Source organism: Homarus americanus, unplaced genomic scaffold, assembly GCF_018991925.1.
Source record: "Homarus americanus isolate GMGI-L3 unplaced genomic scaffold, GMGI_Hamer_2.0 scaffold30858, whole genome shotgun sequence".
In the NCBI taxonomy this organism is placed as follows: domain Eukaryota; kingdom Metazoa; phylum Arthropoda; class Malacostraca; order Decapoda; family Nephropidae; genus Homarus; species Homarus americanus.
The window spans coordinates 381,012-406,873 of NW_024737697.1; the positions used below are offsets into that span (position 1 = coordinate 381,012).

The window sequence follows — 25,862 nt, forward strand, 5'->3', positions numbered from 1 at the left end:
AATAACACTTCACAAACAAATCACAAGAATCAATTGAACATGTGATGTCGAACGTGAACTGTAAACACTGCATAACCCCGCGCCAAGCGACAGTACACTTAAAACGTTCGAGTGGAATCGCTTTACAGCCAACATGCGTTCACGTTTTACAAATATCTTTCTTCCACTCATCAATCGCGTTATAGCCAATTCACGTTGACAAAACACGAGTTGTAGCAGAAATGACTGTACATGTAGAATGTTTGTTATTATTTTTGCATATTAATGAAAATTAGATTAAGATTCTATCTCGTGCATTTGTGATGAAACTGAAATTTCATAAATATTCTTTGTAATTGATTTTCATGTTAAATAGTTTTTCTTAATAATTATGTATACAGTATGTGTATTTAAATTTAGTATTCTTGTAATCACATCTTTAATGACAAGGAATTTCTTAAATTGTTAAACTCTTTGTTCTTTGAGTTTAAAAAAGGTAACTAAAAATTTAACACTTTGTTTTGCTGGTGCTACTTAAAACATACCAATTCTCTACCACTTAAATCATTACCTGCATTACCTTGTCTAAATAACAAAGAATAAAATAGTATACCATACTCAAGTTATCTGATAAAATATAAGTTACTATACTGGTGACACCAGTTTATGTCACTACAGTACACTGGTGGCATATACCAGTTTATGTCACTACAGTACACTGGTGGCATATACCAGTTTATGTCACTACAGTACACTGGTGGCATATACCAGTTTATGTCACTACAGTACACTGGTGGCATATACCAGTTTATGTCACTACAGTACACTGGTGGCATATACCAGTTTATGTCACTACAGTACACTGGTGGCATATACCAGTTTATGTCACTACAGTACACTGGTGGCATATACCAGTTTATGTCACTACAGTACACTGGTGGCATATACCAGTTTATGTCACTACAGTACACTGGTGGCATATACCAGTTTATGTCACTACAGTACACTGGTGGCATATACCAGTTTATGTCACTACAGTACACTGGTGGCATATACCAGTTTATGTCACTACAGTACACTGGTGGCATATACCAGTTTATGCCAAAATACAATGATAACAACAGTGGGATATTATAACTCTCGCTGTACCATCAATACATCTTTCAATTACCTGCTCTCCGTTAATAATGGTGACGGAGTGACACGTGGCCATAGCGTAGAGCAGATGGTCGTGAGGAAGATTGGATGGTGACATTATCATGCTCAGCTCCAGTTGTTTACTCAGTGACTGAGACACAGCAACCACTCCTTTCATGTCCAGCCCATCCTCAGTCAGTGTGCCAGTCTAATGTAATACAGAAATATAATTACTTCTCCAATCTATCTATTTATCTACTTATGTATCTACTTATCCATCCATCTATCTATCTATCTTTTTATCTATTTACCTATCCTTTTATCTATCTATCTACTTATGTATCTACTTACCTATCTATCTATCTATATACTTATGTAGGTAGTAGGCAGTTATCAAACAGGGAGGTACTACCACCTGGGAAGATATTGGAAGCATAATGTACTGTGTTGTCTAATGGTAGACCCTGCTGCCATATGGCATCACGAAAATTGTGACCAAGTCCCAGGTTGTTGATCTGACTTTCTGCCTCATTTACACACAATTGCTGGGTCTCAATGTTTCTCTTACCTTAACACAACATACATCATATCGTTTCTCGCTATTGATCTTTGTTCTTTTTCTTTTTTATTTATGAGCCTTTATTATTATTATTATTATTATTATTATTACTATTACATTGTTATTTAATAATAATAATAATAATAATAATAATAATAATAATAATAATAATAATAATAATAATAATAATATTATTATTATTATACCTTTGCCCCCCAGGCCCTGATGTGGGTCATTGACCTGTGCCTGGATGGGCACAGGAAAAAAAAAAAAATAAATAAATAAATAAATAAATAAAAAAAAAAAATAAAAAAATAAAAATAAATAAACCTACTTTATCTATCCTCCATTTTTTCAATATAATGTACTGTCCATATTCTTTTTTTTTGTTAATTCTTTATATCTTAATCTACCTACCTCTTATATTATCTTTCAAATGGGGAATAATTAACTAAATCATAAATTAGCTCCTTGGCACTATTTTCTACTTTTCTCAATCTTTTCTCCTTTATTGTATCCACCAAACTGAAATGCATACATGACATAGACATTCTGATTACACCTAGTCTACAACAACAAACTGCAAGGTCACATTAAGTGGATTATTTTGTTTACCTTATCAAAACATATGCAGTTGAGAACTCCTGATATGTTGATGGAGCGAGGTGATATGCAGAAAATTTTGTGTTTCTTCAGCCTCTGGAGAGCATACAAGATTCCAACCTGGCGAGGAATATGTCGATACTCATATATTACTGCGTCAAGATAACCCCCAACTTCCTAGGATCCCCCATACACCCCCTCTCCCTCATTGATGCACCCAATCCCAGCTCTGTTCTTTAATGTTTCCATTAACAAATTAAAAAATCAATCACTGTATCAACAAATAACTGAACCTTTGAACAATAAAATCAAACTTGATGATGAAAACGAATATTCCTGTCATCAAATATCATTTACAGTGGATTTTGTTGGTAAATATACACTGTATTCATCTATGCACTTTAAATGTTTTTTCTCCAAAAATAAAGACCAAAATGCAAAAAATTCTTTATAAAATGTATCAGTATAGGAGTAAAATTCTTTATAAAATGTATCAGTATATGAGTAAAATTCTTTATAAAATGTATCAGTATAGGAGTAAAATTCTTTATAAAATGTATCAGTATAGGAGTAAAATTCTTTATAAAATGTATCAGTATATGAGTAAAATTCTTTATAAAATGTATCAGTATATGAGTAAAATTCTTTATAAAATGTATCAGTATATGAGTAAAATTCTTTATAAAATGTATCAGTATAGGAGTAAAATTCTTTATAAAATGTATCAGTATAGGAGTAAAATTCTTTATAAAATGTATCAGTATAGGAGTAAAATTCTTTATAAAATGTATCAGTATAGGAGTAAAATTCTTTATAAAATGTATCAGTATAGGAGTAAAATTCTTTATAAAATGTATCAGTATAGGAGTAAAATTCTTTATAAAATGTATCCCAGTATAGGAGTAAAATTCTTTATAAATATCAGTATAGGGTAAATTCTTTATAAAATGTATCAGTATATGAGTAAAATTCTTTATAAAAAATGTATCAGTATATGAAATGCATCTTTATAAAAAATGTATCAGTATAGGGTAAAAATTCTTTATAAAATATCTCTAATTATGGAGTAAATTCTTTATAAAATGTATCAGTATATGGTAAAAATTCTTTATAAAATGTATCCAGTATAGGAGTAAAATTCTTTATAAAAAATGTATCAGTATAGGAGTAAAATTTTTATAAAAATGTGTCATTATATGAAGTAAAATTCTTTATAAAATGTATCAATATATGAAGTAAAATTCTTTATAAAATGTATCAGTATAGGAGTAAAAAATATCTTTATAAAATGTATCAGAGTAAAATTCTTTATAAAATGTATCAGTATAGGAGTAAAATTCTTTATAAAATGTATCAGTATAGAGTAAAATTCTTTATAAAATGTATCAGTATAGGAGTAAAATTCTTTATAAAATGTATCAGTATAGGAGTAAAATTCTTTATAAAATGTATCAGTATAGGAGTAAAATTCTTTATAAAATGTATCAGTATAGGAGTAAAATTCTTTATAAAATGTATCAGTATAGGAGTAAAATTCTTTATAAAATGTATCAGTATATGAGTAAAATTCTTTATAAAATGTATCAGTATATGAGTAAAATTCTTTATAAAATGTATCAGTATATGAGTAAAATTCTTTATTACTTTAAAAACTGTACAAGGGTGCAGACAATCTCAACCACTGTAAAAGTGTCTCACCCAAGCATCCACTGACCTCCCCCCTACTTCTTCCACCCAGCCAAGTTTTCAGTTCAAGTTTAAACTTTAGGTAATACCTGTATCTAGTGTCTAGTTGAGGGTCATGGAGGTATTGGGGATTGGAATTTGAACATTACTAATTAGGTTTTTAATTGAACTACTGTATAATGTTTTTCTTGTTGTGAATATGACATAAATCATAATGGAAAAACAGCTATAAACCAGTCAAATTTATGAACCACAGTAGATGTTAGGTACTGCCACATGTCCAGGTACAGAGCAGTATATCACATGCAAGTAAGAGTTATAACCCTTCAGAGAGAACAATTAAAATATGATACAGAGTAACAGAATCCTGACCAATGATCATGAATGGCATGTGTAATACAGTAAAGCCTCGAATAATGACGGTAATGTGTCCTCCAATATTGCAGTGTAAGGTGAATCATCATATCGTGAATCATTAATTAACATCAAAATAAAGCTTTAATAATGAGATGTGTTCCCAAGTGTGACCTTTTCATATCTTTTGTGTGACTTTTTACCCTCTTTTCCCTCCAAACAATAAAATTAATGAAAAATGCAAACTATATTCTTTAAATAATGTTTATGAATGGTCCTAACACAATATAAATCACACTAAGATCACACAAGAGGAGATGGGATGGCATTGCTGTTGTCAGTGTTTACAGCCATAATGTCAGTTATCCACCTGAAACTGAAGAAAATAAGACCCTGGTTGTTGTTGTAGTAAAATTAATGGAAATATACAGTATATGTATGTTTTAATTAATGTTATTTAATGTACAGTAAAAGTAACCACTGATGTTGAAGAAAAAAGTGAGACTGATAGTGGAACGCCAACATATACGTGCACACTCAAGGAAACATAGCGTCATTTATCTTATTAAGAATATGTACAAAAGATTTATTATCGTTTCTTACCGAATATGTCGTCAAATTAATGTAAAAAATGGAATATACATGTTTTAAGTAATGATATTTAATGTTAATAAATGGAACGATAGAAGTAGCTAACCATTAATGGTAAAGAAAAAACGAAATGGATTGGGAATGCTAATGTATGTAAGTGCATACATGTGAAAACATATCGTCATTTCTCTACATAAGAATATGAAAGCAACACTTATTACTGTTCATATATGTTTTAAATAATACTTACGAATGTAAAATCCAAATTCTACTCACCAATGGTGGTAAAGTCTAAAACATAAGGACAGCCAATGAATGTTATGCGACTTTTTACTCAGATGACGAAGTCATCAGATTCAACTCTGGCTGAAGCTGTAGCTTTCCATAAAGATGTCATAGCTGTTGCTGAAACTGTTACATAACTTGCAGTTGTTGCTGAAGCTGGATATGATGCTGAATTTGATGGTGTAGCTGAAGTTGATGGTTTAGGCCTTTTAATAATAAAGCTGTCGAAAGAACCTTGCACAGCTGCTTTCTTTTCTCATTATACATCTTTATGTAGAGGTCATTTGCATTTTTCATTTCCCTGTTAATTTTAATGTTTCATTCTGTTTATGGATACTCTTCAGAAAATATGTTCATTGCTTGCTCCATATATATATCCACAGACCTCTCACCCTTTTCATATCATTTTAACAGATCTATTTTCTCAGCTAAGCTTATACACTTTCTTTTAGCTTTTGAACCAGCACTTCCATAACTTGCTCTCTTGCTCATGTTGAATAGGGACGCAAAAATGCCGTAAGAAACCTGAGAAAGTTTTTCTCCTTTTCCTGTTCAGATGCGGGAAAACAAAAGGCCCGCCAAGCTGCGACTGTTTATACTAGTGATGCTGGTGTCACCACTCACAGGCCCGGCAACCTCTGTGCACAAGGCGTGTTTTTTTTTATTTGTAAAATACATATCGGGATTTAGTTATTATTTACAGTACTGTATATGAAAATGTAATTTTATTTAACTTTTTAATCTATTTTTGTCGTAAATACAAAGAAAATAATGGTGTACATTGAATTGTGGTCCTAAATTAACCAGGGTCTTAAATATGAATTGTCATTAGTAGAACCATCGTTATCGGAGGCTTTCATGTATTTATTTCATAGTTCTAATATTTTTTGGACTAAAGATATAATTAATATTCTAAGTCTAAATATCATAAAGCAGTGTTTGTAGCACCTTACCGTCATGGCCATGGGCAGTGCTGGGGGGATGACGATGGTGATCAGATCCAGTGAGTCCAGAGCTATTACAGAAGCTGTCAGCCCTCGTATATACTGTCATAGAAAAAATATAAAGTATTACAGTCAGGTGATAATGTATTACAGTTTGTGATGAAATCTGAATGTTGTGGTAATCCTACAAGAGCATAATGAGAAAATCCTCCACATTATGATTAAAAATTGGCCTTACATTAAGTGAAGAATTAGCTATCACTTTATCTAAACTTCTTAGAAATAAATAAAAGATAATATTATTGGACAAAGGGGGGCTATAGGTAGGAGAATCAATCGTGGTGAAGTTTTCCTCCGAGATTATTATATGGTATTGACCATTAGGGTTAAGACCGAGATAAGAAAGGCCAAAAAGGAATAATGAACTGAAAGTAGTAACGGGGTTGAAGTCAAAACCCTAAAGGATTTTTCCAAAGTATCAAACTAAAACAAGAGACAAGATTAGACCAATTCAGTCAGATACCGGCGAACTAACTAATAACAACGGAGAAATGAGCAATAATCTGAACAGATATTTATCATTAGTTTTCACAAATTAAACTTAAACATGATATCCGAGGTACCAACTATCTACAGAGTTAGTGAAGAAAATAGATTAAGGGATAGTGACTACGTAGTAACGATGTTAGTAAACAAATAGATAGACTAAAACCTAATAAGTTGCCAGGTCCAGATGAGATATTTTCCAGAGTATTAAAAGAATGTAAGGAAGAACTTAGTATGCCCTTAGCAAACTTGTTTAACATGTCATTAAAAATGGGTGTAGTACCAAAATCCTGGAGGACAATGAATGTGATACCAATTTTCAAGAAGGGAGATAGATCATTATCCTCTAACTACCATCCAATTAGTTTAACACCATTGTAGGCAAATTACTGGAAGCAAAAATTTCAAACTCAATTTGAAATCACCTCAAGAAACGCAAATTGATCAATGATTTTCAGCATGGCTTTATAAGTGGGCATTCATGTCTGACAAATCCATTATAATTCTTTTCAGCTGTTTTCGAATCAGTGGATGAGACACAATTATGATGTGGTTTACCTCGAATTTAGCAAAGTCTTTGACAGGGTCCCTCATGAAAGACTAAAACGTAAAGTGGAAGCACATTGAATAGGAGGAGATATTCTAAACTGGATTAGGGCGTGGTTACAGGACAGGGAAAAGAGAGTCAGCATTAATGGCACTAAATCCAATTTGGGTAAAGTCACTAGTGGAGTACCCTAAGGCTCAGTACTTGGACCATCACCTGTATGCCCTATGATAGAATAAGTTTCATGGTGCAATCGCATGAAATAATGAAGGTATAAAGTGACGTATAAACATTTTCATTAAGCATAAGCAATTTTTTTTTTGTTCTATACACTATTACTTATAGAAATAATTATTTTTAATAATGATTACTGTACTCAAACACAACTATTTGTAGATAATTTCTTTACAATACTAATGCAACAAATCCCACCTTATCTCAAACAGCAAGCTTACTATGACTCATTATGTCCAATTATCTCTCATGTGGTGCAGTCTAGCACTGTGATGTGAGCGACAGGCCAGAACCCGGAGCGCCTGGCGGGAGAGCGCTTACCCAAACCCAAGACTGTTAATCCCTTCATACATTGCTCCCAAACAACTGAGAAAATGGCTGTTAATATTTTATTTGGCTAACATCAGACAATTTTATTCAGCTAAGAGGGGACACCATCAACAATAGTAATTTTCTTTTTTATCAATCAATGTCTTCCTCATCAATACACACAGTACACTCACAAACTCTTACCCACATTTTTCTTAATAAATAGAAGGTGCGGTAACATATTTATTTGCTTACAATTTTCATACAAACATTTTCTAAGACAGTAAGACAATGCACCTTACCTTGGTTATTACTGTGTAGATGAAGCCGACTGATGCAATGCCAGCAAGAACTCCAACAAATTTATAAGAGTCTTGTTGGAATTTAAAGTCCACAGGCGGAGGGTACATGATGGAGCGGACCAACGACCCCTTGCTGGTGAGGAAGCCGGTACGCACCACAACCGCCACGACACGCTCTCCTCCGTAAAACCGTGTCTGAATCACTTGAGTCCCACAGAATAGGGTGTGGCGGCTGTGCTCCTGCGAGAGACCACATAAAGTTTAAAATTTCAACAAAAAGGAATTCAAAAGCAAAAACAAAATCAAAAGCAATTTTGATTTTGTTCTGGAAGAAATGTTTATAAATATTACTTATTTCATGCTTTGGAAATTGATACTTAAGAAGCAATTAACCAATACAGTACAGTAATATCTCCATTAGTTGGAATCCCTCATAGCCAAAACTCACCAACAGCCAGAATTCAAATTTGTTCAGAATTTTTCCGGAAAATTTCTCTCAATTAACGGGTTTGTGAGCAATTTTCCAAGGTTGAAAATCAGGCGCATTTTCTGGAAAATTTGGAGAAAATTTCTAGAAATTCTCTCCAAATGTCTCCATTCTGAGCACGGGAATAAATTTTCATGGAGTTCCAAGATTGCATCATGCTCCCACGCATCTCCATAAGCCAGGTGCGTGGGTGGCCCAGCTGCTCAGCTTGCTTAGTTCATATTCTGCTGCCACTGTAGAAGGTTGTTCCCTCATTAGCTGCATACAATTTGTGTTATGCAGGTCTGTACATTTCCGTACCAGAACAAAATCAGCCAAGAATACAGTGTTAAAGCAGTGTTAAGAACATAAAGAGTGATGCCAGTTAGGTGTATTATACTGTACAGGGGGTCCTCATTTTAAGTGTCTTCATTATACTGTAAGTGGTTTCACACTTAAGTGGTCAAATAATTGCGGACCTCCACATAAAAAGTCCCAACACTTACGAGGATTCTAAGGCCAAAATCCTTCTCACCCAAGATATGCAGGCTCGGTATCAGTCGCCTGTGTCCACAGGCATTATGCTGAAGTGCTTCAAGAACTATAATTATCAACTTTGTTGTGTCTTTGGTGACGTTGGAGGACTATTTTTGCAGCCATCAGTTCCAAAACGAAGCAAGGTGGTGTAGTGAGCGTAGCTATGTGATGGATGTGAAATTAGAAGTTACATGCGAATGCATGGTTAGGTAACTTGCGCCACATCAACACACCGACCCCAAACTCACGGTAATCCAGAGGGAACCGCACAAAAAACTCCTGAAGTCATTGAAGCAGAAGAGAGAGGAGTCGATGAGCAACAGGGACGGACGTGCATGGGCGATATAAAAGGGGAGGGTAGTGGAGGCAAGTGCACCAGTACAGAGCCAGGGAACAGCAGGACTTTTACTTTCATCCTCTTCACCACTGATTGGCTTGTTAGCTGCTTGACCTATCAGTCACGTCTCTGTTACGCACTGCTGGCAAGTACTGGGCATGCACCGGCTCCTGAATATATCTGAACCTGCTCAAGTGCTTATCAAGTCTATTCTTAAAAGAGCTCACACACGGTGCCGTCACAACACTCTCTGGCAGATTGTTCCAAGAGTTCACAACTCTCACCCCAAAAAATTTACCCCTCACAGTTTTCTGGGCTTGAGGCTTCTTCAACATTGAGCTGTGACCCCTTGTGGGGCGAGCGTTTCCCAGCCCCAGGAAAGGGCACTCAACTGAGTAGTGCCCCTTCAGATGCTTATACACCTCAATTAGGTCTCCCTTTGCCCATCTGTAGTATAAGCTAGACAATTTCAGGCACTCTAATCTCTCAGGGTAGCTGAGGTGCCGCAGTGCAGGCACCAGTCTGGTGGCCCTCCTTTGGACATTTTCAAGCAACTGGCAGTCCCTAGCATATCTTGGGGATCAGACGGGGTGACAGTACTCCAAACGAGGGACGGACCGTTTAGATATCTGAACGACCTTCTTATAAGACCTAATAATTTAGTTGCCTGATTTACCTTCTTCTCGCAATGGCCCGAGAACTTCAGCTCATTGTCAACATACACACCTAGGTCCTTCTCACATTCAGTCTCAAATAGTGCAGTTTCTTCATCCCGTTGGGACATATGGTACGCCTCCTTACCGTTGGTACGTCCCAGGTGCATCCTCTTACACTTAGTGACATTGAATCTTAACAGCCACTTCTAAGACCATTCTTGAAGCTCACAGAGATCCTTCTGCAGTTCTTCACAGTCGGCTTGGATCTTAATTTCCAGAAATAACTTGACGTTATCCACAAACATTTGTATGGAGGAGTGTACAGCTTCAGGAATGTCATTTATGAAGCAAACAAACAACAGTGGTCCCAATACACTGCCCTGTGGTACCACGCTTGTGACAGGTACCACTCACACACACACACACACACACACAGCCTTCATAGGGTAAGGACGTGTGTAGTCGGCGCTGCCCGCTAACACGGCCGTGGTCTATTGACCAAGGAGACAGCTGCCAGCCTGGTCTGTCGGGCCCTCCCCTCCCCCATCTCCTGCCCATCTGGATTTATCAACATCCTCCCACCAACAGTACAGTGCAAAGACTGACGCTCAACCCACAAGTGATATACAAAAGTGGCAATTTCAACTCGAAGAAAAGCACAAAAACACAGCAATACTGAGTGTGGCTGGATCTGACCTAACCTGACCTGACCTCATGGCTTCACCTGACCTAACCTGAAGGATGGAACACACCTGCATTGCCCCAAGCTTCTGCCCTGGCCACGTGGCCACACACCTGCCCAACCGCATCCAGCCCACACAAGCATGAACTGATTGCTATAAGAACAGCCTGTTTCCAACCATTGTAAAAATTATGAACACGTAATTATTATATATCATATTTATCACTTATGTTACTTGTACATCATTTGTAAATCAAGAGACCCATTCCCCAATTATATAATTGTATATTTTCAGCCTTCTGGCTGCCACACTTTTTCAATAAACAGTTAATTATTATTATTATTATTAGATGATGATTTTGTGCCATTAATCACCACACACTGCTTGCGGTTATAGAAAACATCTACGATCCATGCTAGGACATTTCCCCAAATCAAATAACTTTTCAGCCTTTCATGGGGTACACTGTCGAAGGCTTTGGCAAAATCTAGGTAAATATTGTCGATATTACCACCCTGTTCCAGAATTTAGGTCCTAATATCCAGTACCTTGAGTAATTGTGTTAAGCAGGAGCACCCCGGCATAACACCGTGTTGACAATCCTTTACAAGGTTGTTTCGTAGTAGATGTTCCATCATGGCATCTCTTATAATGCTCTCAAGTACTTTCCATGCTATGCTGGTTGGGCTTTCTTGTCTATAGTTATTCGTGGAGTGACGACCGCCCTTCTTAAAGATAAGACTCACTCAAGCCACTTTCCAATGACTGGGGACCTTTTGCTCGTCCAGGCATTTACAGAACAGGATCTTCAGGGGCTCGGCAAGCTCATTGCACAACTCTCTTAGCACTCTAGGATGCACCATGTCAGGGCCGGGACACTTATGGACCATTACCTTTGACAGTTTATTTCTTATAACCTCTTCTGTGAACACAATGTGGGTCAAAGCTGTGTCAAACAGTCTGTCCTCAAACACAGGAAGATTAATTGCATCCTCACGTGTGAACACCGAGGAAAAGAAGCTTTTCAATGCCTCAGCTTTGTCCTGGTCGGAATCTGCATAACTACCATCTTCAAGCCTCAGGTCCAATACTCCTACTCACATTTTTAATTTCGACTTTGCATAGTGGTAAAACGTCTTTAGGTTTGACTTGACCTCGCTTGCATCCAGCCTCTGGGATTCCTTTTCAGACCTTCTACACTCAGACTTTGCTTGGTTTCTGGCTCTTGCACACATCCTCCTGTCCTGCTCATCGTTTGATCCAATGCACGTCTTGAACTTCTGGGTTTTCTTCTTAACTTTGTCGACCGCCGCATGGTTCATGTGTAGGGGTCTCCTTGTATTCCTAGAATAGGTTTGGTCTTGGGTATATATTTACTGTATCAATCAAATGGTTCACTTTACTAGCTAATGTTTTCAGCGTAGTGTCTGCGTTCTTATGCCTTCGTGAGTCAGGCCAGTGGATACCCCTCATCCCTTCGTAATTTCCCTTGTAATATTTGCACGTTGGCCTGGTTTTGTTGTGAACTGAGTAACAGTTAAATCTGAAGGACAACATTACACGGTGGCTGGTGCCAACTGGGACTAGATGTTCCAGTTTGGTCACCATACCCTCCTCGTTTGTTATGATGATGTCCAGTGGCTTGGGTGTTTGCTCCCCTCTGTAATGTGTCGGGTCTTTAACATTTTGGAACAGAAAATTATCTCTCAGAGTTTCTACAAAAAGAGTAGCGAGGTTATTTTAGTCATTTGGTGTGAATTCGTTTCTCCAGTCTATGTCGCCATAGTTAAAGTCCCCCATGATAAGGAGGTGGCTAGGGTTGAGCATCACTGCATTGTCTATTAAGGCTCTTAAGTTCCTTTGGTTTTGTAAGCTACAGTTTGGGGATCTGTAGACACACCCAACAATACGTAAGTCTTCTTCCTTTAACTTAATTTTACACCACTTAGATTCTTCAAAAATATCCTCTCCTTGTACCCTTGCCTGGCTGGCTCTAAGGTCTTGCCTAGCATACAACACACCCCTCTTGCAAGTTTCTTGAGAAAGGATCGCAAATGAGTCATATCCAGCAATACTGAACTCACATTCCTCTGGGTCGATTATCCTGTTCTTTACAACAGTTCTATAACTCCTACAATATCGGGTTGGTGTACCTTCAGTAGTGTTTCGAACTCCTCTCTCTTATCAAAAAACGTGTCGGTATTAGTGTACATGACACTCAAGCCAGAATTTGTTCTTGGTAACATCTCTGCTCTTAGTAGTAACTTCGGCCCCCCTTCAATCTTAGCAGCTGCAGCATTTGCTAAATACACTGTATTTTGATGGGTGTGGTTAGAAATGTAATTGTTTACACAGCGTTAGCCTCCTCCTAGGTGGGAGGTAGAGAGGGTGGAGGGTGTACCACTGCCTCCTGGCTCTGTGCTGGCGCTCTCGCCCCCCCCCCCCGGATATAACCCATGCACACCCGTCCCCGTTCCTACTCAACTCCTCCCTCCTCTGCTTCAAGCCCTACAAGTGCTTTTTTGCTGTTCCCTCTGCATTAATGTGTGATCTAGGTGAATGAATACATTCCAAAATGCCTCGCTCCAGGATAAGTTTTTTGCCTGCCGAATAACTTCTCATTTCTTCTCCTCACTCACTAGTGTGACCCTGAGGGGGCGAGGCTTGTCCTCCTGCTTTTGTCCCAGCCTCATCACATCCTGGGGGTGGGGGCATATTCAGAGCCTCTGTACAAATATTCTCAAACTGTTATCATGTGTTTTCCTACTCTCAGCTTCCTCCGGCTGGCTCTCAGGAGCTCCATAAACTATTACATTGTTCCTATGCTCAAAACGTTCCCGTTGCTCCTCCTCTCCCCTAACAGTAGGTCCGTTAATTTTCATTTCTTCGACACACTTCTTCAGAGTCCCTAGGTGCTGTAGAACTTGTTCGGATCCTGGTTTACTCTCCGCCACCTATGGGCTACTTCCTCAGTCTTAGCAATGATCTCTTTCCCAACTTGTTCTAGTTTGGCAACCAGGAAGGATCCAGCTTCATCTGTTTAAGTCCCTAGGAAACTCATTCCCTTATGGCTTGCAATCGCCTCTTTCACCTTGACTATGTAGTCAGGGCAATACCAGCAACAGCCTTCATGCCGTACCACATTCTGTAACGTTCTAAACGTTGCACTTCTCAGGCCCGCACAATCTATATCTGTCGTCGCCCTGCAGTAATTGCTTGTCAACAGACTTCCTGGTGCTGCTTCAGTCCCTGGATTCCATGTATTCATGATTGTTGCTGTTGGGGGGAGACTCTGTACGGATCTACTTAGCCTTAAGCCCACCAGTTTACCATGTGATGAACTTGTAATCGTCGGCTTACTTGTGACAATAATATTGATCTTTATTCTTACTATGATAATTGCTTTTAATCTCTGTCTTGGTAGCAGGGCTTTAGTATCAAGGTCCCTTTAAATGCCCCACAGGCTCGCTGCCTGGGTATAGGCCGCTATGAATAGTGCCATCCACAGGGTTAGTACACTTTATTTCTTCTGACCAAGAAATTTACCCCTCATTGGGAGGACTTTCTTTATACTCACTTCTACTAACTGAAGTCTCAGTGAAGTGAGATGAGGGAGTGATCATGCCCTTGTGGCAAACCAATGTTATTTAAAAAGAAGAAGAAAATAACTAAGCTGCCTTCTGCTGGTCTTAATCTCATGCGTCCAGTGTTTCCTCCCAACACAGTTTGAGTTGTCTTCTGTTTGTTTGCACTATCCCTATGTACACTGTACCTTGCTATGAATGCTGGATCACATGCCAACTCAGTCCTTTAGAAACAGAAAAAAAAATTTCTTTGGGGCAGCAATAAAATGTCGTTCTAGATAGCCCGACTTGTTTCTTTTTTTATTTTTAACTATTATTTTCTTATGTTCTCTTATCCAGCTCTCATCTACAAATACATGTCTAGGAGCTATCTCTGTGTACACTGTATCTCCCTATGAATTGTGGATTGTAGGCACAATTTCAGTCCTTGAGAAAGCACATCACACACAAAAGAAAAAGAAATTCTTTGTGGTACCAGTAATATGACTTAGTTACTGCCGGTAGTAGTGCCTTAATTGCTTGCCCCAATTTTTTCTTCACTTCAGATTATTTACAACCTCCACTGATGTCACAATGAACTGACTTCTAAAGGCACAATACTACACTCTTTGGTTGGCCTTTGGATGGTCAATCACAGCCATGAACACAACTCAAAAAATTAAATAAAATAAAATAAAAAATCCAGATAAATCTTGTCATATGGCAATGATTTTGTGGTACACAAAATCATTAGGAATTTCTCAATCTTCTGCAATTTTTAACCCTTTCAATCTGGGGATGCCACTTTTAATATTTTATTCAGGACAGAGGGGACCCCATACACAAGGGATTAAATATCTCCCATTAATTGTTCCTTACTAAAACTGAGAAACATGGTCAAAGAAACAGCAAAGAAATTCTTAAGCATTTCAAAGCCAAACAATATAACCCAAACTAACCTTTTCATTGTATACAACATCTGAGCGATCAACAATAGATGTTTTAGTCACTGGAACAGACTCTCCTGTTAGCATAGACTCATTAACAATGCAGTTTCCCTGTAGTAGAACTGCATCACACTGCATCATGCATCCTTGAGGTGGAATCACCACCACATCACCAGGAACAAGATGATCTGAAGGGATAGTCTCCACCTGGTCAGCATCTCGTACCACCTGAGGATAGGAAAAACATTTGTTGTCATCTTCACTTTAGTTACACATCATCATCATCTACTACTACTACTACTACTACTACTGTACTATCAAATGCCCAGCTTTTTCCCTTTTATAATCAATAATTTTCATTTTCAACAAATATTTTCCTGATGAACAAAGCATTCCTCACATAGACTTTCCTGAACACACCCAATGATCTTTTATACACACAATGACCTAAAAAAATAGTCTTTATATACAAGGTAGAATAAAAAAGTTCCCAGAATTGCAAAGTCATGTGCAAACCTGCGTGAACATTAATAAAAGGGGAGTAGAGAGCAGAAGTGTTTCGTGTCTGGTCTGTAGAAACAGCACCAACATTCTGAGAATGTATCAGTGTAACAAAGTAGTCGGTTGAGTGTAGGTGTTCGGTGAACACTCCTCAAGATGTCACAGTTTGAATAGTGTACTAACATCATATTCATGTGAAGACCAGGGAAAACAGTGGTGGAAACCCATCACAAATTTGTGCCTATGGGTCAAGGCATGAATGCAGAGTTCTACATGCAAATGCTAAGTTATTTACGGGAAACGATTTGGCAAAAAACAACCAGAAAAGTAATGAATGAACAGGTGGCTCCTGCATCATGATCATGCACCAAGTCACACCTCCCAAGTGGTGCAGCAGTTCTTGGCTGAGGAGATGCCTGTCAAAAACTACCAACCATATTCACCAGATCTCACTCCGTGCAACTTCTGGCTGTTTCCGAGACTGAAAACACGGCTCAAGGGGAAGCGTTTTATCTAGGTGGATGACATTAATGCTCATAGGATGTCCAGTTTACAATCCATACCAAAAGAGGACTTTTCGACGAGCTTCAGACAGTGGCAAAACCACTGGAATACGTATGTGCGGATGGGAAATATTTTGAGGGTGATAAGGTTAGACTTTTTTAATTGATATTGAATAAATGATACAGCTACTGTACATTCCAGGAACTTTTTGCTCTGCCTCGTAGTCCAAACATGTAGCTATATCACTGTCTCTATGACATTTTATTAGGCAGCTACAGGAGCAGAAATGACAAAGAAATACTGGGGTGCTCCTAGGTCATATCACTCTTAAGCACCTTAGTGGAAATAAGTATTAATTGGGTCTCTTGGACTGATATTGGCAGAATAGATTTACTCTTCATGACTGCACTGTCTATGTAGATGCAAAAACAATATGAAACTTGTAAGATTATTTCACTAAATAAATATTTGGTATCACCCAGAAACATTAACATCTCCTAAAAATTAAAAATTAAAAACAAATATTTAAACAGTCATCCATGAGCCACATTGCCCCAAAACAACAGAGCAACTTTATACACTGTACCAATATATGAATGTACAAAATGTGAAGAAAACTAGGTGAATGATTGTGGACATAACACAAAATACTGTACCATTCAGAGAAAAAACTCCCAACAGCAGAGAACAAAGTTTCCAAAGCCAACAGAAGGGACCACATCATCCCATTTCAAGAGGGTACACTGCAGTTTACCAATGTATAGTGGTATGTGTTCCAAGTTCAAAAAAATTACTTCTGTCATTCTTGAAATATCATCAGAAAAGGAAAAGTGTATCCTAAGGGGGAATATAGTACCAAATAAACAACAAACACATAGGCCTACCTGCACATTATCTGCCGACTGTATTGTGCTGCTCAGAACCATTTGATTACGATGCATTTGGTACACCTCAGATATAAGTGATACCACAGACGTCACCACAATAACTGTAGCATACCACATGTAGTCATCTGAGTACCACAGACACACAGAGAACAGCTGCAAGAAAGGACAAAATGTTATTCAGTCCAGAAATTAATGATCACATATATTGGACTATCTAACCATTCACTTATTAATCTATCTATTCATCAATCAACTTATTATTAGTGTACAGCATGCCCTGACAATTCAGTGACAATTCACAGATTTTGAATTCGCAGTCCACAATTATTCGTGGATGACACCCTGGATGTACCCAAGAATGTCTGCGGGTAGATTTAAAGTTGCCGGCATTTTTGTGGCAGGGACAGGGAGCCATCCGTTCAAGAAACAGTATAGTCTCGATTTACGCAGATTTCCTTTACGCGTTTGGTCATTTACGCGGCACCTGGCCAGACCGGCAATTATTAGTTACGCGGTACATTCCATCATTTACGCGGGAAGCGGCGCAGGCAGGGTGCGCACTAGGTCGCCCAGTCAACAAAACATTACCGAGTTCTTCACCCGCCACCCACCACAGCCAGCCCAAGTCAGTGATAGTGAGGATATGGACTTTGAGGGGTTTGACAACGAGGCCCTGCAAGCCTCTGTGGTGGATAGTGATACAGGTGATACAAGTGATACAGGTGAGGGCCAATAATCTGCCCTCTGCCTCGGAACCAACCCCCCCATCCCCGTGTGCTCAGCCATCTCTTCTACTAACGTAAGTGTTAAAAAACCTAATATTATTGATATTTCTCTTAAATATTAATTGTATGTGCATACCATCATAAAATTAAGATGTTGTTTTTACTACAACGTACGTATTGTGTCGGTAAAAGGGTAGTCTTGGGGTCGGCCCAGTCTCTATTTCAATTAATCCCATATGTTCTGTTATTTCGTTTACGCGCTTCTCGTTTTACGTGGACCTCCACGGGTTTAATTGACCGCCTAAACCGAGACTATATTGTATATATACACATATATACAATACAGGTTAAATAAATACTTGTCCTTAGGGTAAACACATAAAGGGAATATACATTTCTTTGCACACGAGTAAAAATATACCCCCCCCCCCCGGGTCAGCAAATGATATCCGTGGATTTGGCTATTCACGACCCTTGTGAGACCCAAACTCCAGTGAATTTTAAGAGCAAGCTGTATATTATTTCTCCCACGATCAAAGCAACAGAGAAGATAACAGTTTTCTCGAAAAGCTTAGTACACAAACCACTTCCAGCTCCTCAGATTGCCACAGCTACCTGTACTGTATCTGTACAGTATTACCCCGCCTAACGCGGTTTCACTTAACGCGTTTTTTCATATACAGTATTACCCCGCCTAACGCGGTTTCACTTAACGCGTTTTTTCATATACGCGGTGCCTCGCCAGAGCTGAACTTTCACTTAACACGGATTTTTTCCACATATACGCGGTGAGTGTCCGGCTCGAGACGCTATTTTTAGATTTGCCCCACCCGCCACCCTGCCTGACTGCCTGTTTTAGCTCATAAAATTTATACAAATTACCCGGCCAGAATATAATTTACATTGCTGGAATTCTTATAATTTGGTGATCATTTTGAATGTAAACATCATATATTTTGCATTAGACATACAAATTTTAGATAAAATGTTTTCTCTAGTAAATATGTTATCTTTTGTGCAAAATATATGACATTTATATTCAAAATATTCCTGGTCTTACAAGGAATCCAGCAATGTCAATTATGTTATCCTAACTTTAATCTGAGGTATTATTTAATACAAAATGTTAAAATTTATTTTTTTCACCCACTCTTCTCTTGAAGGGAGGATTGGTGGGGGGTGGGGGGGAGGGTTGGGACTGACCGCGCGGTTGGAAGAGGGGGGGAGGCAAGGTGGGGTACTTTGATTGACAGATAGTGTCTGAAGAATATTTTTTTTTTTATTAACTGAAGATATTTGTTTTAGCTCATAAAATTCATACAAATTACCCGGCCAGAATATAATTTACATTGCTGGAATTCTTATAATTTGGTGATCATTTTGAATATAAACATCATATATTTTGCATTAGACATACAAATTTTAGATAAAATGTTTTCTCTAATAAATATGTTATCTTTTGTGCAAAATATATGACATTTATATTCAAAATATTCCTGGTCTTACAAAGAATCCAGCAATGTCAATTATATTATCCTAACTTTAGTTTGAGGTATTATTTATTACTAAAAAGTTAAATATTCTGGTTTCCCCACACATCTCCTTGGGACGGTTGGTGGGGGGTGGGGGGGAGGGAGGGACCGACCGACCATCTGTTACCCCGTGAAGAATCTTTTTTTTTTTATTAACTGAAGATATTTGTTTTAGCTCATAAAATTCATACAAATTACCCGGTCAGAATATAATTTACATTGCTGGAATTCTTATAATTTGGTGATCATTTTGAATATAAACATCATATATTTTGCATTAGACATACAAATTTTAGATAAAATGTTTTCTCTAGTAAATATGTTATCTTTTGTGCAAAATATATGACATTTATATTCAAAATATTCCTGGTCTTACAAGGAATCCAGCAATGTCAATTATATTATCCTAACTTTAATCTGAGGTATTATTTAATACAAAATGTTAAAATTTATTTTTTTCACCCACTCTTTCTCTTGAAGGGAGGATTGGTGGGGGGTGGGGGGGAGGGTTGGGACTGACCGCGCGGTTGGAAGAGGGGGGAGGCAAGGTGGGGTACTTTGATTGACAGATAGTGTCTGAAGAATATTTTTTTTTTATTAACTGAAGATATTTGTTTTAGCTCATAAAATTCATACAAATTACCCGGCCAGAATATAATTTACATTGCTGGAATTCTTATAATTTGGTGATCATTTTGAATATAAACATCATATATTTTGCATTAGACATACAAATTTTAGATAAAATGTTTTCTCTAGTAAATATGTTATCTTTTGTGCAAAATATATGACATTTATATTCAAAATATTCCTGGTCTTACAAGGAATCCAGCAATGTCAATTGTATTATCCTAACTTTAGTTTGAGGTATTATTTATTAAAATTTAGTGGTTTTCCCCCAAAATTTCTCAGAGGGGGAAGAGCCAGCAGTGTAGTGTGAGAAGAGGGGGAGGGAGTTGAGTCCATTATTTGAATGGACATTAACTTGGCGACTGTATTTCTCTATTTCTCTTAAGTATTAATTGTGTGCATGTACCATCATAAAATTAAGATGTTATTTTTACTACAACATAGTTATGTGTCTTCAAAAAGTGGAGTTTGGGGGTCGGGCTGGTTTCTATTGGAATTAATCCCATATGTTCTGTTGTTCACTTAACGCGGATTTCACTTAACGCGGGACCCTCTGGGTTCTATTGACCGCGTCAAGTGGGGTACAACTGTACTATGTAACAAAACTTAATAAATTCCTTTACAAAGTCTGTGTGACAATTTGACTTTTAATTAATGGAGCAGCAGTCAACGGGATCAAAAAGAGAAAAATAATGTGCTTGATAAACATAACTACACAACATGGAAATAAAAGCTGAAAAAGACCGTGAATTGTAAAGGAATAAGAGAAAACTGAAGTGAATTGCAGAGTATGTACTATAGTAGTACTGTAATGACCAGCCCATCAGATGCTTGTCCAATATTTATATTACCTGGAAAATATAGAATGGATTCAGTGCCTCAAGGAACAGCAGCTGGTTTATTGGTGTAACTGGAACCTTGATGGTGTTGTCCCCAAAGATGAGTCGCCTCCGAGCTTGTTCAATCCAGTGCAGTCCTCGATAGTGATGAAGGTCTTCTGCCGATTGCTGGTTTATAATAAAATTTATTATTACTGAAACAGTTCATATCAATAAAAGATACAGTTTATAGCTACAAACATACCCAACACCTCGACTTCTGGCATGACATACAGCTGATATTAAAATAATTTCTGTAATTCATATTTTTTTTAAATAAAGATAAATGTTCAAAACTGTATTGTATTGTACAGACACATGACACAGCATGCAAAACTTCACCCTTACAATTACTGTACAGAACAACACTAAAACATTTCATTTAAAAGTTCACTGTCAATTCATTAATATACTGTAATGTACATTTATATACTGTACTGTACTCTACAACACAACCTGCATAACAAAATACTGTAACTTAGTTTAATCGACTTAGCTATAACTTGGCCCTGTATCTCTTATGTAAGACAATGTATATAATAACAAATACTAAAAAGACTGAGAGTCTACCCAGATGCACCTCAGCCCATCTCCTAGAATAAACAAAACATTGTTTTTTGTAGTATTATGTTAAAACAAACACTCATAAATCAACACAGCTAAAATTATGGGATGTGAAATGGTCTGTTTACTGGCTGGGAAGATGGGGGGGGAGGGAGGGAGGTGAGGTGATATGTTTGACAGTTGATGCCAAGGTCTAATGCTTATTTATTTATCTGTCCTTAAGAGTGACTAAGTTTTTCTCTTATAAAATGTCCCTGAACTGACATGTTCAAATTAATTGTATTACAAAGGGCTAAATAATTTATCTCTTGTGCAAAATATATGACGTTTATATTCAAATTATTTGCTGTCTTGCAAGGATTCTAACAATGCAAATAATATTCTTCTAACTTTAGTCTGTGATATTATATAAGGGGGGGGGGTGACAGTGACACTCTGACAGTTGGGGCCGAAGGTCTAGTGAAGTATTTGTTTATTTATGTCCTTTAGATTGAGTTTTTGTTTTTGGTTTATAAAATGTCACAGAAGTTACCAGGGAGAATATAATTTACATTGTTGGAATTCATACAAGATGTTGATTAATTTGAATATAATCATGCTATAGTTTGCACTAGACAAAAATTTTAGTAATCATTTAGTACATTATTTTGAGTACATGTACAGTACAGCTTTGCCCTTAGGACAGTGTAGGTGCCCAGAGAAACATTAGGCGCGAATTTGAAAATATGATGCACCAGATTGACTCGCGCAAAATAGGAAAGATTAGCTTTAAATTAAAACATTGTCTTTAATTATGGGTGTCGCTTTAAATCAATAATGTAAAATTGAATCGCTTTAAATTGACGTTCTACTGTACCTCTTCAGCGTTGAGTATCATAATAATAATAGCTTTATAATGTGCACTACCCTGACCTGTACCCTACCCTCACCTTATGTTGTTTCTGAGTAAAAGTTGTGACTTTGAAATATATTTGTCTGATCAGCTTTACAGAAAAAACACAACTAAAAATTATCCTCTGTAATTTAAAATTATCTCTATCCACACCAGAAGTATCACATTTTTTATTTATTTCTATTCCTTAATAATTACAGTATTAATAAATATAAATGCAGTAATCAATTTTAAATCAAATTACCATACAGTACCTACATACTACTGTATACATAAAACACGAAGTAGCTTACCCCAGCATCCAATCCTGCTAGTCTGTAGAAAGACTCAGTGTCTAAGTCCCACAGGTAAAGGATTTTTTTGCACGAAAACACACGTACGCTGTCCACCTCTGAAGAGCACAATTTTTTTTCTTTACTGAACCATATACAGTATGAAAGCAACACCAGTAATACCATATTGTATGCCTGACTCCAAAAACAAGTAATATATCAGTATGAAAAATATAAATATAAAAGGATCCAGAATATTAAAGTACACAATGAACCAGAAAATACAGCAAAAAAAAACATTATACAGGCATATGTATTATTATTGATATGAAAATAACTCTCTCAACAATAATAAATTCACTCAAGGAAGACTTAAAATTATCAGCCGACACTTCTAATAGTTCACGTCATGTGAGGTCGACTCAAAAAATAAAAGAACAAACATATACCTCATTTTATTAAAGGCTTTCTGTACCCAATTAATTCATTATTAGTTACTCTGTTTCTTTACGTGACTATTCTGTTCACCAATGATTCGCTCTTACCTTTTATGGTTCCATTTGGGGCGGGCGCTGCCAAGGTGGCGGGTATGTTGAGGTCGTCCAGAGGCTGACCCCCTTCACCAGTATTGTTCATGCCACTGCGCAACACACTGTACTGTCTCTCATAACTGTAAGTAGTCATAATGTTGTCTAGAATCTTTGTGTTACTAAGTTAGAATTAATAAAGATCTAATATTTCCCATGATACACATATTTTACAGGTTAATACTTGTACCTACAGTATAAAACAAATACTGTAATATGTTATCTACTGCATTTATAAATTGACATCTGAAGTTACTAATTAGTCATTCTGTAAATTCACAAGTCTTGAACTAAAAGACTAAGTAAAGTAAAGTGTAATATCTGTCAACCAAAATTACTTTATGGCATAGTCTCGTTTATGTAAGATTTGAGTAGTTTAAATTCCATTCTGCATTTGATCACACAAGTCCCCTGATGAGTTATTGCGTCATCTCCTGTGTGTTGTCAGCCATCTTCACACCTCCCAACTTTTCTTCACTTCCAAATTCCACAAATTCTCTTACAACTCTTCATCTTTTTTGTACATAATTAGCATAAAAAATGTAATAAAATATAATGATTTCATTTAATTTTCAACATATTACCTGAGAGTAAATGATAAATATAAAATAATCAGGCAACTAACTGAGTGACTGTGCTGGTAATGTAAGTTATACAGTCATTGCAGGAAAATGATGACACACTGAAAATTGTGAGTGTTAGAGAATAATGAAATAAGTTAGTGCACAGATACAGGTATTTGTATAAACTAATTACCTATACAGTATATCGTACCGATAGCCAAACTGACACAATTACTGAACTATGGCTTATTGCAGGCTTTTCTTGCACACACATTCCTGATAGTATCCACTTTACATAATTATCCATTTTATGGAAGCCTCTGGTTCCAAACTTTTCAGTTGACAGATACTTTACTTTTTTATATTAATGCTTTAAATTAACAGTCAATTAAGTCATGCCTGGCAGAAGCTTTGCCTCAATCAACACACATTAGTAGCTCAAGGCAATGTAAGGACAAACAATGGACAACTTAGCAAATTCTTTAAACCCTCACAGACTTTTTAAATAAAGCAATCACAACAATTAACTTCTCAAGAAAGTATAAATGTCCTCACCAACTCCCAACCAGTAGTACTGCACAATGAGCTGACAATGGCATACAGGATGAATTATTACACTAAGCATACAATTTATAACATCTATAAAACACTGATGCTGTTTCAATATCTAAGCCGCTAAAACTTGGCTTAATAATCAAAATTAATTGCTTGGTTGTCCAAAGTTGGCCAAAAGAACCGTGAAATTATTTTTTCTTTCCACTGATTTATAATATATATATACAATACAGTATATTTTTTTAATCTATCTGCAAGCATGAAGTACATGCTTTTATAAATCTCCTGAATCACAAAAATTATATAAACATAAGTTCATTCTGCTACTGGGTATAGAATAAATCTAATAATCAACAAGTATGACAAAATGTCAATTTCCAACAGCCAAAAAGTACAGTACCCGTACAGTAAAGTAAAAATATATCCAAACTACAGTAGAATTCCAGTGATCCGGTATCCAGGCAACCAGTAGATTCAATAACCGGCACCAAGATGTAATAATAATAAAAAAAAATCCTCAAAAACCAGCTACAATCGTTAATTTGAATACCGTGCACAATGGGGATGAGTTGCCATATTTATTGCTATTATAAACAATAAAATTGATACATAGCATATCATAAAATACAATAGCACATATTGTACTTTATGTTAAAAAAATAACTCCTTCCCTCCTTCTGAGAGATGCAACACAGGCAGTCACCCAGCTGACTCACAAACATGTAGCTGCCGCGCTAACTTTGTTTATGCCATAAAAAATGACATCACATCAGCAGGCAGCACAGCCACAAAGTTATAGCCCAGTAACCCACCGCCTCATCACACATTTTTATTTCCCACATACACTCTTCCTTTTTCTTGTCTTATAGTTGTATATTATATTTTCAATATTTCTAAGTCATATTAAAATATTGTAATGATTTTTCCACAACTTTTATAGTTTCATTCCAAGTAATATACGGGGTGGCAGGGCTGGCTGAGTCGGCGATGTAGTTATAGCTAAGGCCTTGGCTATAACCAACTCAACACACAATCACTATTCCACTTCTCACACATACACACCCATGCTCATCATTTTCTTATTTTATAGTTTTATATTATATTTCATTTCTTTATAAGCCACATTACAGTATTGTAATGATTTTCAACAACTTTCATAGTTTCTTTACAAGTAACAATAAACATGGTGGCTGGGCTGGTAAGTCAGACATGTAGTTATAGCCCACCACCTACACACACATTCACTTCCCACACATACACACCGATGCTCTTCACTATTCAAATTTTATAGTTTCATATTATATTGTCTTTATTTATTAGCCACATCGTTTATATAGTGTGGAATAATTGTTAAAGAAGTCAATTTTTCCGAGACATGAATTTGCTAGGTCAGCCTGTAGCACGGTGCATTGTAGGATTTATTGGAGGGATCCTGAGAGTGAGTTTCAATTAACCAGATAACTGGGATTCTACTGTACCCTGTATAAGTATTTTCTAATAACTAAAT

At 36.8% G+C, this 25,862-nt stretch overlaps 1 protein-coding gene across 2 annotated transcripts in view; it reads right to left on the bottom strand.

The window, feature by feature from the left end:
• LOC121873519 (polyamine-transporting ATPase 13A3-like) overlaps nucleotides 1-25,862 on the bottom strand; it is a 57,960-nt gene that overhangs the window by 8,303 nt on the left and 23,795 nt on the right. For both annotated transcript variants that reach the window (XM_042377106.1, XM_042377107.1), the window contains 9 exons: nucleotides 23,196-23,320; nucleotides 22,672-22,769; nucleotides 20,896-21,051; nucleotides 17,155-17,310; nucleotides 15,278-15,493; nucleotides 8,077-8,316; nucleotides 6,148-6,240; nucleotides 2,291-2,398; nucleotides 1,151-1,324 (listed from right to left, as the gene is read on the bottom strand). In XM_042377106.1, coding sequence (XP_042233040.1) covers nucleotides 1,151-1,324; nucleotides 2,291-2,398; nucleotides 6,148-6,240; nucleotides 8,077-8,316; nucleotides 15,278-15,493; nucleotides 17,155-17,310; nucleotides 20,896-21,051; nucleotides 22,672-22,769; nucleotides 23,196-23,320 — 1,366 coding nt within the window. The remainder of the gene's footprint in view (nucleotides 1-1,150; nucleotides 1,325-2,290; nucleotides 2,399-6,147; nucleotides 6,241-8,076; nucleotides 8,317-15,277; nucleotides 15,494-17,154; nucleotides 17,311-20,895; nucleotides 21,052-22,671; nucleotides 22,770-23,195; nucleotides 23,321-25,862) is intronic.